At 37.1% G+C, this 16,785-nt stretch overlaps 1 protein-coding gene across 2 annotated transcripts in view; it reads right to left on the bottom strand.

The window, feature by feature from the left end:
* MEF2C (myocyte enhancer factor 2C) overlaps nucleotides 1-16,785 on the bottom strand; it is a 143,916-nt gene that overhangs the window by 11,790 nt on the left and 115,341 nt on the right. For both annotated transcript variants that reach the window (XM_082836062.1, XM_082836063.1), the window contains exon 6: nucleotides 14,380-14,427. In XM_082836062.1, coding sequence (XP_082692188.1) covers nucleotides 14,380-14,427 — 48 coding nt within the window. The remainder of the gene's footprint in view (nucleotides 1-14,379; nucleotides 14,428-16,785) is intronic.

Genomic DNA, 16,785 nt, shown 5'->3' with positions numbered 1-16,785 from the left:
AAACATTTTTTTTACAGTTAATTTGGATTGTTTTCTGTGGCAAAAGTTATTTTATGAAACAAATGCAATTTACCTTTTTCCACTAGGAGAAATACAAAGGATATGTTCACTTAGAAAAACGCTCGATCAAATGGAATGCTCACAGGAGTCTTATATTTAAGGTGTCTTACTGAATCATTATCGTGACTATGCTAGGGCTTTCGTTTTAATTAATAGATTCCACTGGATAAAAAGGGAGTGAGAAAACCAAGACAAAGTTTGCTCTCTACTTTCCTGTCAGCTGAAGCTCAGACTGACAGACACACTGAATGCCTATGTCACTTATCTATTAAGCCTGCCTGAGATCTGGTTTAAATAAACAATCAAATGGAAAATTAGCTGGGTAATTTCAAAAGAAAGGGGGAAAAAGAAGTCAGTTAAGCAGTGCAATGAAGCTTGAACAGATCTGAAGAAACTAAAACCCCGGCGTCGTAGATGCCGATACTGGTTTGCATGGAGGAGTTATTTTGCTAAAAGGAAGTAAAACCACTTTATGAAATGTGTTGTCCTGTGATATGACGAGCACTGGGCCAGTGTGTGAAAATGGAAATGCTGCACGAAGGCTCTGAGAAAAGCTCTTTTTTTTAAATAAAAAAAAACCAAACATCTTCTACAGTAAACTCTGAGAAATTCCAACAAAGCCTACCCCTTTTTGCCCACATTTTAAACAATGATTTGGGGCAGCAGTCGGGGGAAAAAAAAGCAAACATATATTATAGTTTTTCACCCAATAAATGCCTCAAAACTTAAAAAATTGATTGGCAAAGCATTCTATTTTTCCCCTTGGAATATTTCCTGTTGTTTGGAAATTATGCCATTTTAGAAGATTAGTCACATATTTTAAGGTGTTTACATATTGAAGGTAAAATATTTTGAACCACGATGACACTTCTTAGATTCATATTTTTAGAGCATAAAGTTATTTTTGAGAACAAATAAATTCTGCCTTTTACCGGTGAGTTTCTGCTGTTTTTAGCATATTGTGCCAGCTAGCATTTTGGAGCCGTATAATAACCATTTCTGTTTCCAGCCACCAAGTTGTTATTCTTTTGGCATAATATAGATTCAGGAATGTGAGGCTGTGGATCCTAAACCAGTGATATAGAAACCTATCATTTGAAAATCAGTGATGAATACATTCGTGTGGTTTACTGCTAAGAAGAGCCTGCATTTAAACTGGCTCGGAAGCCGCAGCCGCCTCCCCACTCAGGACGCTTTGGCCTTGGTTGAGGCTGCTGTCCTACCTTAAGATAAATTCGCCCAAAAGAACAGTTTCTTTCAAAGTCAGGGGTCGGGAGGTGGGAACCGCCACCCTTCAATAACCTTCTGAGATACAGATTCCACCTTCCTTCATGTTTTTTTTTTTTTTTTTTTTCCTTCATGTTTTAAAATTACCCTCCGCCTGGGACAATTATCAATTTGGATGTGACTGCATGCAGATGTCACATTCCCCTGACCACTTAAAAGCCCCAAAATTATAAAGCATGAGTGAATGGATTTCCTGATTATAGATTATAAGAAAACGAAGAACAGACCAACTTTAGAGTTCGTTTGTTTTATCGTTTCGTTTGATTAAAAATATTGTTTCACAGAAAACAATTTAAGCATTCACGATATAATTTGCATAAAGGATAATAGAATCTACGTCTCTTGGTTACAAGTTTCTAAACACTCATACTAAAACTACTGTAAATACACAAAACTTCAAATGTGGTGTTAGGAGAAAAAAATTTTTTTCTTTCCAGTTAACTTGAAAACACTTGCTGCTTTTTCTTTTCTTTTTTTTTTAAAATTGACTCCTATTTTAAGAAGTTGTAAATTCAAAGAACATATTCCTGGCTTAAGATGTTGTGAGGAGGACATTTTGCCTTGTCTCACAGAGCTCAATTGAGTATGTAGCTCTCTTTGAACCCGAAGTTCTGAAACTTTCTCTTATTGGGATGTTTAGACGTTATGAGTCTTTTCACGTCACTTTTTTTTTTTTTCTCTCCTGGACTTTCAATTATAAATACAAGAATATAAATCTAATAAGCACAAAACAGAAACTAGTCCTCATGGAGCAAGGTTAATTTTTTCGTTGGCACGATCTGTTTTTGGAGTCTCTCAAGTCGCCATCTTTGACTATTCCTTCATTCCCGCTTCCTCTTCCAACTCCATATCCAATTAGTTTCCAAACCTTGCTAACTTTTCTTCAAAAATGTCTCCCTCCATTTCCATTGCCACCATCCTAATTTAGGCTTTTGCTGCCATTTGACTAGGTCTTTCCATAACCCCCTGTTTGGGTTCCTGGTCTCTAGTTGAAGGGTTCTTCACCAAGCCTTAAGATGGGCTGCCGGAAGACTGTGAGCTCCTTGAAGCTGTATGCAAATTTTTGTGCATATGTGTTATAATAAACCTAATGTACACTCCCAAGGTTTTCTTTAAAAATCTTTCTCAAGTGTTGCTTCTCTCATGTTCCTTTTTCAGATCATACTTAACACTAGTGGGTCAGTGCCCTGGCTTGGCTCTCCAAACTGTGCGTAGTTTGACCCACTCTGTCTATCTAACCTAATTTCCAGTGGCCACAGCCAAGCTCACCATCCTCTGAATAAGCCTGAGTCTTTGCTCTAGCAGTTCAATAACTGGCAGTGTTTGATTTCCTGTTTAATTCAAATTCATTTTTAAGGATCGGCAAAGGCCCAGTGCTTTCATGATACCTTTCAGTCAACCTCAGCCCACCTTGAACTCATTCTCCTCCAAAATCGTGCATAATTAGAGGCTAATACTACACAGAGCACTAGTCCGTTAAGCGTTTCAAATGCTCACAAAACACATATGCAAATTATGCTGGAAAAATTAGAATTATTCAGGAATGGGACTAAAAGTCAAGTTACGGAGGGAATGTGGGATGAGAACTGAAAACATAATGTGTAACTTGCTAATTTCAAACATCAAGGGTCTCTCCTCTTTATGCTACTTGAGAACATTTTCTATTTTAGATAATGATTACACACTGATGACCAAGTACACCACTGAGACAAACTGTTTATCAACCATATAATATAAAAGTCAGAAAATCATGCAAGTGCCCACCTACTAAATTTGTTAATAGAGAGTTAATTAAAGCTTCTTTTTCACCTATTGCACCTGTTAATCATTTCAAAGCACATTACCTTAGCTAACTGCAAGCAGTAGACTCAAAGTAGAAATTTTCCCTAATGAAAAAAAGCTCTGAGATGCTGGATCTTTTCTTCTACACTGTCAAGTGTTTACTGCCATAGGTTGTCTCTATATCAAGATGAATTTCAATAATAATTTACTCATACAGACCTTTCTACCAAAAGACGGGCTGCATGATATCCTAGGAAAAAGAATGGTAGAAGAGTGGCAATTAAGAGTGCACAGGATTTCATTAGGCGGTTCAGAGAGAGACTTCCTGGAGAGAGGGAATTCATGACAGATCTCAGAGTCACGACTGTGTTTGAGAAGGATAAGTATTCCTATGAAGGTGAAATATAGATCATTTCAGAGGATGCAGTTTTCAGAAGTTGAAAAAGTAGGCTAGGCTAACACAAGCCTGTCAGATCATGTTAACTTTCTACTGTAGACTTTATAATAAACTTTTACTAAACTTTATACCATAGAAAATGAACAGCCAAAGTTGTTTGTGAGTAGGAAGGGGTGTCGTTAGCTGTGTACTGGGAAAACAGCAATAGTGGCAGTGGAAAGGATACATTACAGAGTTAGACGGTCATAAGGAAGCTAGTTAGGACACATCTGCCAGGGAACACATGAGGAATGAGGTCTGAATGAGGCAGCAGAGTCGGGAAGATTTACAAGGCAGATGGGCATCGAGGACAAAGGAGGATTAAGTAGATAAATCCAGTTCCTAGTCATGAGGTCTCCATTAGAGTTCCTTCAACTATACTGAGCCTTGGTTTTCACACGCTAAGTAATGATTTCATCAGTGTGAGAGAAGCATAAAAGTCATCTGAATCAGAGACTCCCACCTACTCTCCCAAGGCAGCTGACCAACATGACCATGCAATATTAACAACAGCAAGCATTTTATATAGTACTAATTACCAATAGTATTAACAACATCAAGCATGCATCTTAAGTACCCAGAACAGTACAGGCACCTATGCAATGTGTTTTGTTATTATACCTGGATATAAAACACCTTTAATCCTCAAAACAACCCTGTGAGGTGCTAAGAGTATCCCTGTGTTACATAAAGAGAAAACTGAAGAACAGAGAGGTCCAGTAACTTGCCCAGCGTCAAACAGCTATCAGCTGGCTGAGCCATGGTTTGAACCCAGCAGTGTGTCCAGAGTCCATGCTCTGAAGCACAACACGGCCCTGCTCCTGGGAATTGGTCATACTCTGAGATTTTGAAAACCCTTCCCTGTCAAACCTCATCCTAAAATTACAGGAACACAAAGGAAGAGAGGAAACAAAGGGTGAGACCAGGGACATGAGACTCAAAGGGCCTCCTAAGTCAGCAGTGATGTGGAACATGGTCAACCTGGGCATCAAAAATACCAATTCTGGTTCAAAAGACACTGGACTTACATAAGGGGCACAGAATGGTGATGTTCCAAACCATATTTCTAGTCTCCTTCTGGATAAATAAATATTTACAAATAGGAAATATTGGGTTTAGCTACAGTAAATGCCAGAGCAGCTGTTTAACTTTCAGCGTGCTATTTTGAGTGGATGATTAAGTATGCTTTTAAAGGTAGATTTTGTAATACTTTAGTCAATAATCTTCTCCCCTGTAATAGAGGGTAAAGATGTTTACCCACCTACTGTCTATTTAAGAAACCAGCTTCATCAGAACCACTCAACATGATAGGAAAGCGCCCAGTATTTTATAGTATCCACTATTAGATATCTGGAAAATAATTTCTCATACACACGTTATAAAAATTACTTTGTTTAGTAGTTTGTTAATGGTATCTTATTTTTGGGAATTTGGAGCAAACTGCCACAGGAAAACATTAAAGTCAACATACAGCTGAACCTCTGATGTATTGATTTTTGTGTTTTACTTCAGCAAAATGCTTTGCCCACTTAAGGTTTTTTTTTCTTTCAACAGAACAATTTTGAAAATATTTACAGCATACAGTCTTGTTAAACTAGAGATGTTACATATATGATAACGTTCACTACTATCAATTAATTTTACATTTGACTTTTTAAAAGTTTTAAGGGAAGTTAGTTTCCAATATCAGGACATTGTTTTGTGTCTCAAATAAACCTACGGCTTTTCATGTAATTTTATTTGTACATAGTAAAACTGCTCATACAACCCACTGCTCTACCGGAAGCAACGCACCTAAAATAGTTTTTAGTGGGAAAAAATTATGACCTTCTGGACTTCAGTCTTATATTCACTTTGCCCTGAATGCCTGAAACGCTGTTGAAAGCACTACCAACTATAAGTTATTCAGCTGTTGTAAATCACAATCAGTTTTTTTTTTTTTGTTTTTTTTTTTTGAGGGGAAAGGAGATCTTTTTCATGGGATGGCTCTAAGGGAAAAGGCAACCACAAAACATTTGGAGGTCAGAAATCTGGGAATGATGAAAATTTCAATATGCCTACTGCAGAATGGGGGCAAATCAGATTTCTGATTCTTATCCAGCTAAAGACTCCTGATTACAGATTCTTAAAAGTAAAATCAAGTCTCCAATCTATCGGGGGTTTCTCAGGGAAATAATATAATAACGTATAATGTTAGACTAAGAAGAAACTCCTGTGAAACCTCAGTGCCTTTTGTGGTGTATTCTTAGAAAATACCCCAAGAATACACTCAAGCCAAGACTATTCTTGGCTACACCAGTTAGAGGGCAGCAGACGTTCTAAAAAGAGCCTTGTCTCTTCTGCTTGACCATGTCACCCTGATGCTGAACCATGCCTTCACGGATTTCCTACTTACCCCACTTGTCCTTGATGTTTCTTAGATGTGTTTTGTTTAGTATCTTTTGTGAAATTAAGTCTATCTGCCAACTAGAACTTTAAACTTTCAGCACATACAATGGGCTTTGGATTGTGAGGCAGACGTAAAGAATTTTTACTTATTACTGAGTTGTTTTCCTAAAGATTGGAGTCTGTGTTATAAAGCAGGTTTGTGTTGGCAGACCACTTTCATTTTTCCTGAAAGTCATGTGGGTCAGGCATTATCATCCCAATTTTTGACAGATGAGGAAACTGAGGTTCCGGGAGTTTCTGAGACTTGTCAGTAAGTGGGAGAGCTCTGATCTGAATCCAAAGCACAAACTGCTTCCACTACATTATTACAAAAGCCACATGTTTCAGATTTAGAATGCATCCTTGAATTGTTCGTTCTCTTGGAATAAAGGCTCCGCTTGCAAATAAGAAAGAAATCGACAATTTGATGTTTCCCATGCACAAAGGCACTCTATCGGTCTGTTCTTAGTACTGACTTACTGAAGGGATAGTTTTTCATCGTACCACAAAAATGATATGGAATCTTGCTATCTTAAAAAAAGTTCCACTTAACAATGAATGATAGATTTATGACTCACTTAATTGTTCACTTCTTGCGATTTGGGGGCTGTCTCTTTACTAAAAAATGAGGGGGTGTCTTCATTATTGACACAATTGTTCATTCTTTCAGTCATTTTTATAAACAAAAATATTGAGACAGTTCAAATTAGAGAGAACATGACAGAAGAGAAAGAATAATTACTTGTGGTTTTAACATTTACACAACTGCTGCAAACACATCAGAAGATGATAATGTTCAAATGAAATGTGTTGCACTGCATCGCACTGCGCTCCCTTTCTGCCTCAGAATTATTAATATCTCCTCTCTACTCCCACCCTTGAGGGTAGGGGCCGCGGCAGGCATCTCTGTGAGGCCTGCTAGTGCACTACTCACACCCTGCACATTTAATAAATATTACTGGGACTAGATTAAGCTTTATTTTTTGCTTAGGAAGTCAAGAATATAGATAATTATAATACTAACAAGAGCCAACATTTATTACTCTAGGGCAGAAACTGTGCTAGGTGCTGCCTTGTATTGATGATCTCATTTAATTTTCACCACCAATCCTGCAAAATGGGAATTCACAGACTTTCCAAGGGTGATGTCATCTCTAAAGTAACTGGTATATCATGTATTTTTCTTGGTGATTTTATTATTCTGAACATCTGCCTCCAGAATATTTTCCCAAATTACTGCTTGAGCAAAAATTTTGCTCCATGATTTCATAGTTTTCTCTGAGTTGCTTAATACTAAAGGTTTCTTTTCCATGATTGTTATGTAAATTAATGTTATCATGTTTGAATATGTAAATTAACCACAGCTTTAGATTTGCTATTATTACTATATTATAATAACCTAATTTGGCAGGGATTTTTTTTCCCCTGCTCACACTACAAACACGACAAATCCGTTCTTTGCCATAACTAGAGGTTGTAAGTGGAGTCTAAGGTCAAAAAATCGTGAAAGGAGGGAACAGTGTTTAGTAAGACAGTTACTAAGTAGATATTAAGTTCAGTTAAAATAACTGAAATGGAGCAATAATAAATAAACCTAGTGAATACTTAGCACCCTATGGACACATCTATAGATGATAAATTGAAACCGTTTAGCCAGGGTTTTGGTACAATATAGTTTCCTTTAGTAGAAAGTTAACTAAAGGAATATATCTGATTTGATCTTTCAAATATGAGACTGTTTCATGACTATACACTCTTACAATTGAAATTCAAGTGAAAGATTCTATATAAGTCTAACTAAAATTTAAGACTGGCAAAGGTTTGTCTAAAAACAGCAAATTATACCCTTGGCTGACAGCCTTGAAGCCCCAAAAAGTCCCTGGTAGGTAAAACATTGATTTCCAAGAGGGGTTTTTTTAACCACATCCCTCCGTCAGGATCTACTGTCTATTGATGTACAGTTTCATATCACTAATGATTTTGAAAAGAGCTTTTCCTTCTGTATTATCTCCAAATAAAATCTTATGAAGATGTCAAAAACAGGAAAGAGAGAAACCAACACTGTGCGAGGACAAAGAAAAATGCTGAGAGAAAAAAGACAAACGTTGAGTAAAACTAATATTTTAGGAGGAAATGTTAACTTCTTGAATTAATATTAAAAAGACCAAAGTTTTATTATCAATCACACTCTTAGGTTAAATCAATGGGATATGAGTGAAGAGACCAATTTTCACATTGCTTTGCTGAATACAACAGAAAGACAGGTGATAAAAAGGAATACAACTTGTGAGGTCAGACATCATGATATGCAAAAGGCTCTAAAATCTGCTGAAACCCTCTCTAGGGAAGTTATAATTTGAAATTTTGTTTTTCCCTCTGGAAATCAAACTCCTTAAGAATTAAGCCAAACCAAAAGGGTTGAAAGCAGATGGTGCCCTGACTTAGCCTGTAATATTCACCTGTCTCCTCTTTGACCTGCCTCTCCCACTTCAACGTTGACCCCTAGAGAACGGTGTCAAGATACTGCTTCACCTATCCTCTTCCAGGTCTTGTACACGGGAAGTTGACACTGATTTTCTTGGCAGTGTCTGATTATCACATGCTGTAGATTCTCCAACTAGAGGACAGTATTTTTTTTTCCTTTTAATAAATCTAGATAACCTTGGTTTGGGTTAAAAATATCACTGTTACTTAATTGCATAGATAATAATAAAGCAATGCTGTTGGATCTTTATTTATGTTTTGGGTGAACTCCCAAGGTAAAACTGCAAATGAGTTCAGAATTTTTATTCAGGACAATTTAAACTAACATAATACTTTAAAAGAATCCAACTATTAATTCAGATTTTTTTCATTGGCTGCTTAACAATTTTTTTTAAAGTAATATAAAATTATATTTTGATACTAACAAAAAAGTTTTCTTATTTGAGAGTAACTAAATGGTATCCATCTCCTTTTCTTGAATATTGCATTCTGAATTTGTGTTTTGTTAGACAACAAAAATATAAACTTGTTAAAGCCAATACTTTTAAACCGAATTTTTAACCACTTCACTGATAGTTTAAATTATTGAGCAAGAATTGCAGAAGTCTGTTTGGTTGATAAGAAAGTCAGCCAAGAAATTTTTGATAAGTATTCTCAAAAACAAATACTTGCAGAGCAACAGTACTAGTATAGAATAATTAAACATTGTATGACCTTTTCCTCTTCTCATTTAGTTCTATTTTATAATATGCTAAATTTTTCTTTTCCAATGCTAAATGAATTACAAAAAACTCATGTTAGGAAAGTTTTGTGATTATATGATCATAAAACACTGCATGTAAATGGACTTTAAAGACTTTCGTGTCTTATCGTTAATGTGAGTACTAAGTTCAGAGGCTCAAAGTTATGACCCAAAGTCTTAACTGGATGGAGTCTTTTTGGAGTCTGGAAGCCAGGTCTCCTTACTCAGCCACCGCTCAGTGGTTTATCCACAGCAGTACACTGCCACCACCAAGTCTCCATGTATTTAGCTGATATAAATTAAGCATTCCAGAAGTGACAGTGCTTGACAACCAAATGCATAAAATAGTAAACAATAAACATCAAAATAAGGAAACAGCTGTTAGTTTCTTTTTATATAAAATTATATCTAATTTACAATAAATGCCATTAAAATTATTAATCAATATACATAAATATCCTTCGCCTTATTGTCAAATAGCTACGTAGACTGTAGAATTCTCCTAAATGTTCAAAGAGTTCCTAAAGGGTTTTTTCTGCTCCCCTACCTCCCTTTTTTGGTCTCAATCAGGAAACAGTATATCCTTGAGCATACTGGTACTTTTGACTCAATAAAAAAGCAACTATGTTATCCAAGTGAAAACAAAGGGTACCAAGAGGGAAGTGAATAATCCAACACAAGGCATGGCTGTGCTAACGATTATTTCTATTAAATCTAACAAAAATTCAGTTGAACCTGATCTTAAAATCATCTGTAACCACTAAGATTAGCATGTTAAAAGCTTTAATGTACGGAGATATGACAAAATGTAATTTTAAAAGCAGTGACTTTTCATTTTGTCTCTTGAAAGGAAAGGATTAAATAGTGGATGAATAACTGTCAACTGAAACCTACAAGTGTCACTATTACTAATGTATTATAATGACTTGCTGTATGTTTCCCTTACATCAAGAGCACAACCCCATCCTGTTTCTTTTTTATCGCCACTTGCCTTCATCTCTGAAATGACTTCAACTTAAGCAATAAGAGGGTCACTATTTTAAGAGGGAATTTGTGACGGTCTGAGGTACCAACCTCCATTTCATTTACTGCTGTATATCAGCTCTTTAGGTTTTCCATTAAGTAAGTTAAAGTTAGTAAAACTTCATTGGTCAATAGTGCTCAGCCATTTAATTAAATAATTAATGCACTATTCGTTATACACAGTATCAGAAGAATACATTATTTTTGTGAATTACAGATCAAGGGTGTATCTTTTTGTATTTAAAATTACATTATTTCTTTGAAGTGTTCTTTCTTTTTTTTCACATAAACAGTATTACAAATTTATATCTAGAAGATCAAACTTTCCTTTATTCAGCTAACAAAAATTTACTGAATGTCTGCCATGTCCTCTCACTTATTTCTTGAGCTGGGAATACAAACTGAATAGGACACAGTTTGCCCCTAGAGGGATGAATGTCCAGGAGAGAGATGTGTGCCTAGATATTGCAATTACAATGCAAGGAAATAAATAACGTAGGCACAGGCTGCCAAGAGAGAATCAAGGAGAGGTGCATAATTCCTTTTGGAAGAGTGAGGAAAGGATTTCCTGAATGGTTGAATTGAATTCTGAGGGATGACAAACAGTGCTCAGCAGCATGAAGCAGGAGAGTTCTAGGAATGCATACACAAAGGCAAGAAGCCTTGACACTGTTTGGAAAGTGGCAGCACAATGCAGTTAAGAGCATGGACTCTGGAGACAGACTGCCTGGGTTCCACCTTGGGCCGTTACTTAACCTCTCTGTGCGTCAGTTCCCCCAACTATAGAAAGGGCATTCATATGAATATATACATTAAAGGTATACTTTAATGCAAAAAGATGAGTTAATTTTTGTAAGTCACATAGTAAGAGCAATTTAAATGTTTGCCATTATTAGAGTTGGAGTGCAGGGTTTTTGATGGCCGTGGAAGAAGGTAAGAAGGTTGAAGACTGGAGAGTAGGGATGGGCCAGAGATAAGAGGCTCATGGTTAATTCTGAAAGAGCTGGGAAACCATGGCTGGATTTTGAGTATCTGAAGGATGACCTACAATTAGTTTAAGGTTTTGATAAAGACTAATGAGTCACAAGGAGACTGGAGTGGGATGCAGTGTGAAGCTGGGAGATGAATTAGGGATCTCTGGAAATAGTTCTGGAGTGTTGCTATAACCCTGAACCAGGGCAGTGGGATAGTAATGGAGAGAAAGGATTAGCTTTAGGAAATACCTTCGAGGCAAAGTTGGTAAGATTTGATGACTCACTGGATGGTGGCATGAGGGAGAGGTACAGTGCAGGGAGTGGATGGGAAAGATGCTATACTTTATGATTGAGCTGAGAGCTCTTTGGTCTCTTGGTATTTATAAGAAAACAATAAATGCCAAATTTATTTCCTTCCGAGGACTTCCCTGGTGGCACAGTGTTTAAGAATCTGCCTGCCAATGCAGGGGACATGGGTTCGATCCCTGGTCCGGGAAGACCCCATATGCCACGGAGCAACTAAGCCTGTGTACCACAACTACTGAGCCTGCACACTAGAGCCCAAGAGCCACAACTACTGAGCCCTCGTGCCACAACTACTGAAGCCCACGCGCCTAGAGCCCGTGCTCTGCAACAAGAGAAGCCACCGCAGTGAGAAGCACGTACAATGCAACGAAGAGAAGCCCCCACTCGCTGAAACTAGAGAAAGCCTGTGTGCAGCAACGAAGACCCAACACAGCCAAAAATAAATAAAATAAATTTATTAAAAAAATGTATTTCCTTCTCTCATGAGACTATACCCTTTTTACAAGCTGAGATGACTAGATTTTGAAAAAAAATTACAGGTGAAAAAATATTTAACTTAATTGCAGAGTCTTGCCACTTGACCTCAGAGTTTCTAACTTTATCTGAGACTTTGAATTTCAATGACAATATTCAAAATTTGGAAGATATCTTCTGGCCATTTTGCTTTAGTTTTCTTTTCTGAAAATGTAGAGACATTCTGGCTGGACTTCTTTCCCTCGGTATTATGTGATTGTCTGACATCAGCACCGATATATTCATCTCTGACACATGATACTGGCTGGCATGAGAAAGAAGGGGCAGACGGCTGAGTCTGTGAGCAGGACATAGCAGCTAAGCCCAAGACTCAGTGGCATGTGCAACAGGTGTTCTGTGGAACCAGGGTTAGAAAGGGCTTCTTCCTCTATTTTTAAAAAGTGGGGAAGTAACTCTTTCATAACTATACAGAAACTGTGACAATTATATGCTCATGGCTACAAGATACAATTATCAAAATACAAGGTTTATTATCATCAAGTTGGAGCAACTGAGTGCTTCTTTTATTCCCTTCCATTTTTGAAGTAGAAGATTCTTGTGCTACAGCAGAGGTCCTGAAGCAGGGGGATGAATTTGCTAAGCCTGTAAGATTTTTTTTTTAGTTCAGTGACGCTATAGGCTATATGTGGCTAACTTGTATGCTTACAAGATTGAGTGTCTTCTTTGTCCCCAGAGGGCCATTTACCTTAGTGGACTGTCAGGGAATTGACAATGACAGCAATAATTGAACAACAACACTTATTTTCAACATAGAATTCTAAAGCATTCTAGCTATTAAGCAGTAACAAGAGGCCACGTTCATCAAAGATGAGTGACCCATCCCCTCAACCCCATGCGTTTTTGTTTTTTTTTACTACTTCTAATAACTTTCATCACCACTACTGGCTGTTCCCACATGAGCAAGCAAACTGATGCATCGAGATACTGGATAAAATACCATAACATTGAAGCCATTTTTCTTGTTTATCTTTTTCTTGGTCTTTGAGACAATCCAGTTTTCAGCCTCCATCACGCTCTCTAGCCAGTGTTTGACAGAGACTTGAATCCAAGCTACAATGGTCTAGCTTTGATCTGGTCCTGTAACTTTTGGGCTACAAACCATACAGTATTTTTTGAGGGAAAAAAAATGAGCACTTTGCTTCAATGTCCAGCAAAATAGTATATTCAGTCTACTCATTAATTTGAATCTACCTAATTTCTTTTTTTTTTTGCGGTATGCGGGCCTCTCACTCTTGTGGCCTCTCCCGTTGCGGAGCACAGGCTCCGGACGCGCAGGCTCAGCGGCCATGGCTCATGGGACCAGCCACTCCGCGGCATGTGGGATCTTCCCAGACCGGGGCACGAACCCGTGTCCCCTGCATCGGCAGGCGGATTCTCAACCACTGCGCCACCAGGGAAGCCCTATATGCCAATTTGTTAATCTTCTTTCTTATAATTAGCAGGCTATTATAGTTGAACCCGGCAAAATATTTTAATTAGTCTGTCCATAGATATTTCAATAAACTTGAATTTTTTTGACATTTCAAACATAACCTTATGTTATCATGCCTGCCTCCTACTATTTTAAATGTAGAGCATGTTCCCGCTGCAGGAATTACCATGGTTACTTGTTGTGCCAATAGTGAACTGCAGTTAGCATCAGAAAGTATTGTCCTGTCTTACCGCTGTGTTGAAAATGACATCAATATCTCAATAATCACAATTATATGAATTAATATGGAACCCTGGAGAAGTGTGACCAGGAGACAATTGGCCATAATGGAAGAAGTTCTTAAGAGCTGAACTATATTTAAGGGGCTTTTTCGCGGGGTCCACTGTGTTCATATTCTCTAAGAACTCATTTTAATGCCAAATGTGGTTTTATTTTATTAACAGTATTGTGGAAGGGTTATAATCTCACTCCTTCCTTTTCTTTATGTATTCTCCTTTTGAAGTGTACAGAAGTTTGGTACTTTGTGTAGAAAGTGATTCACATTTAACGTGAAATGATTAACAAGGAACACGATTGGCAAGGCTTGTTAAAGGTACTTTTGTGGCTACAGATGGTGCCTAGGATTAAATTGATTTGATCAGAACCCCCAATTCTGATTATGTTGACTAGCTGAAGTTTTATTAAGGAAAGGTCTAGTTAATAAATAGTCTTCTGAGTTACTATCCAACCACTCCTGCTTCATAAAAGTGCTTTAGAAATTCTAGGGGCCATTTTCCCATGCCTCTCACTGATCTCTCAACTTGACTTTGTTCAAAAGACTTACTTCTGCAAATCACCAAGTAAAGGAACCCTAAACAATGAAACGTACTCTAGTACTGAAGTCTCCACTCACCTGCACTGGTGCCTGCACCGGATGTGAGGTCTCCACCCATCAGACCACCTATGGATGAAAGAGGAAGATCAAAAGGAGAAAGGCTAAAAGGCCCACAGAGCAACACACTTTACCTTTAGCAACCTTAGCATTTGGTCCTCACCCAAGAGTCCTAAATTTGTCAAGTACTACCTAGGTCAGATGGCTGATATTCGTTTCACTGTGACATGCTGTGGTCAAACATTAAAAATACAATCACTGACTGACATTTTGCAGAATCTTTCTTTCTAAGAAAGATTACATTTAAAAAGCTAGCCTTTAGGACTTCCTGGTGGCGCAGTGGTTAAGAATCTGCCTGCCAATGCAGGGGACACGGGTTCGAGCCCTGGTCCAGGAAGATCCCACATGCCGTGGAGCAACTAAGCCCGTGTGCCACAACTACTGAGCCCACGTATCACAACTACTGAAACCTGTGCGCCTAGAGCCCGTGCTCCGCAGCAAGAGAAGCCACCGCAATGAGAAGCCCGTGCACCTCAACGAGGAGAAGCCCCCGCTCACCGCAACTAGAGAGAGCCCACACACAGCAATGAAAACCCAACACAGCCAAAAATAAATTAAAAAAAAAAATGAATAAATTAAAAAAAAATCTAGTCTTTGAATGGTCTCTAAATTTTTATCATATTTCCAAGTCTAGTTTTCCCTAAGGTGATATTTTCTAGAGAGTGAAGGAAAAGAGTAAGGTTTACTCTATGCTCAAATAACCATATATTTGATGTTTAATTCTTTGTAAGTGTATTTTATACAATTAATTCCATGCAATGCTAATTGTCTAGAACTTTGGTCATTTCATGAATCTTCTAACAGTGAATGATCTCATTTACTATCCGGATTTTACTTACTAACACAATAAAACAGGTTTTACTGACTACAAATTTAGAAACATATGTTTATTCACTGTTAGCTTAAGAAAGTAGGTTAAAATTTGGCAGTGTTTATTTATGAGAGTTGGGATGTTTCAAAAAGATACTGAATATAATAATTATTTTTACTTTTTAAGGAACAAAATTTAGCCAAAAGAACAGAATATCAGCTAGATTATTCTCTAATTGCTATAATTACTATTTGGTTCTGGGTTTGGAATTAGAAGAAACTGTTCATTATATTTTAGGAAAATGTTTATTATTTCCAATCAAATAAATATTTTGGAAATAAATGGATTTTTAAAAACAAATAAGCATGAGTTCATCAAATAGAAGATTCAATAGCATTTGAGTATGATCTGAAAGGAATACATATGGTTATTGAAAATGCTTATGAAAAATTTCAGCATATTCAGAAGTAGAAAGAATAGCATAAGTTGTTTATACACATCTCTCAGATTCAAGATTTGTCGTTTTTTTTAATGTGGCTGATTTTGATTGTATTCTCCACATGAAGTTTCTGTACTAAAAAAGTAACACATGTTTAATTCTAATTAGAAGGCAGATAGTCAAATATTCTAAAGGAAAAATTCTGTGAATAAATCGTTTTTAATAAAAAGTGTGTCTAAGACATTAAAACTTTCCTATTAAGTGCTTTTAAAGAAATAAAATGTAAATATATAATGATTTGCTGTGTGTGATTTAGAAATACAATGACTTTTTGGTGCTTATTTTAGAAATATGAAGGAATTGTTTAGTTATATTCAACTCACATTTATTTAGTTCTTATGGTGAGTCTGACAAATCAAGAGGACATTCTTCCCTTCAAGGTTCTGTAAGTTCAGTGGGGAAATGGACACATACTCAATACAGTACATCATATTGTGTATCGTTTGATCTGAGTACTAAAAATGGTCGAACTTTTCCTGAGCGATGATTTTTCTCTGGGACACTATGAATTGTATAACGGTAAGCGTCTCCTAGAAGTGCAGACACACATTTGTGGTAGGTGTATACGTCCTTGTGATGTGCTCTTAACTACTGACTTAGTTTTGTTTTTAATTCACTGTTCTTATAAATTATGCTATCCTATCACATTTCTTTCTCTGCCTTAAATCCTTTTGTGCTATGTTACTGTATAAATAAATAAATATCGACCAAAATAATAAATAACTGAGATAAATGCTATCAGAGGACACAGGGGAAGGTTTCACAGAAGAGGTGATATCTGGCTAGGAGGAAGAGGGAAAAGGGCATTTTAGGCAGGAGAAGAGGAGAAGCAAAAGCATGGAGACAGGATATTTGATGTTCTGTTTGAGAAAGTATGTGGTTAAAATATAGCCAAATGAGGAGATTGGTGACAGATAGGCTCAACGGATAAACTGCAGATTATGAAACATTCTGAAAGATATTCTGAGTTAGGTTTTATCATGTGGAAGACCTAGCTGGGGATGGTTATTAAGCAATGAAGGGACATAAGACATGGAAAACTGGAAAACGCGACATC

The sequence above is a fragment of the Leucopleurus acutus genome (genome assembly GCF_964270905.1).
Source record: "Leucopleurus acutus genome assembly, chromosome: 3".
NCBI classification, from domain to species: domain Eukaryota; kingdom Metazoa; phylum Chordata; class Mammalia; order Artiodactyla; family Delphinidae; genus Leucopleurus; species Leucopleurus acutus.
The sequence above is the reverse complement of the archived record's forward strand: the minus strand, read 5'-3'. Positions and strand labels throughout refer to the sequence as shown.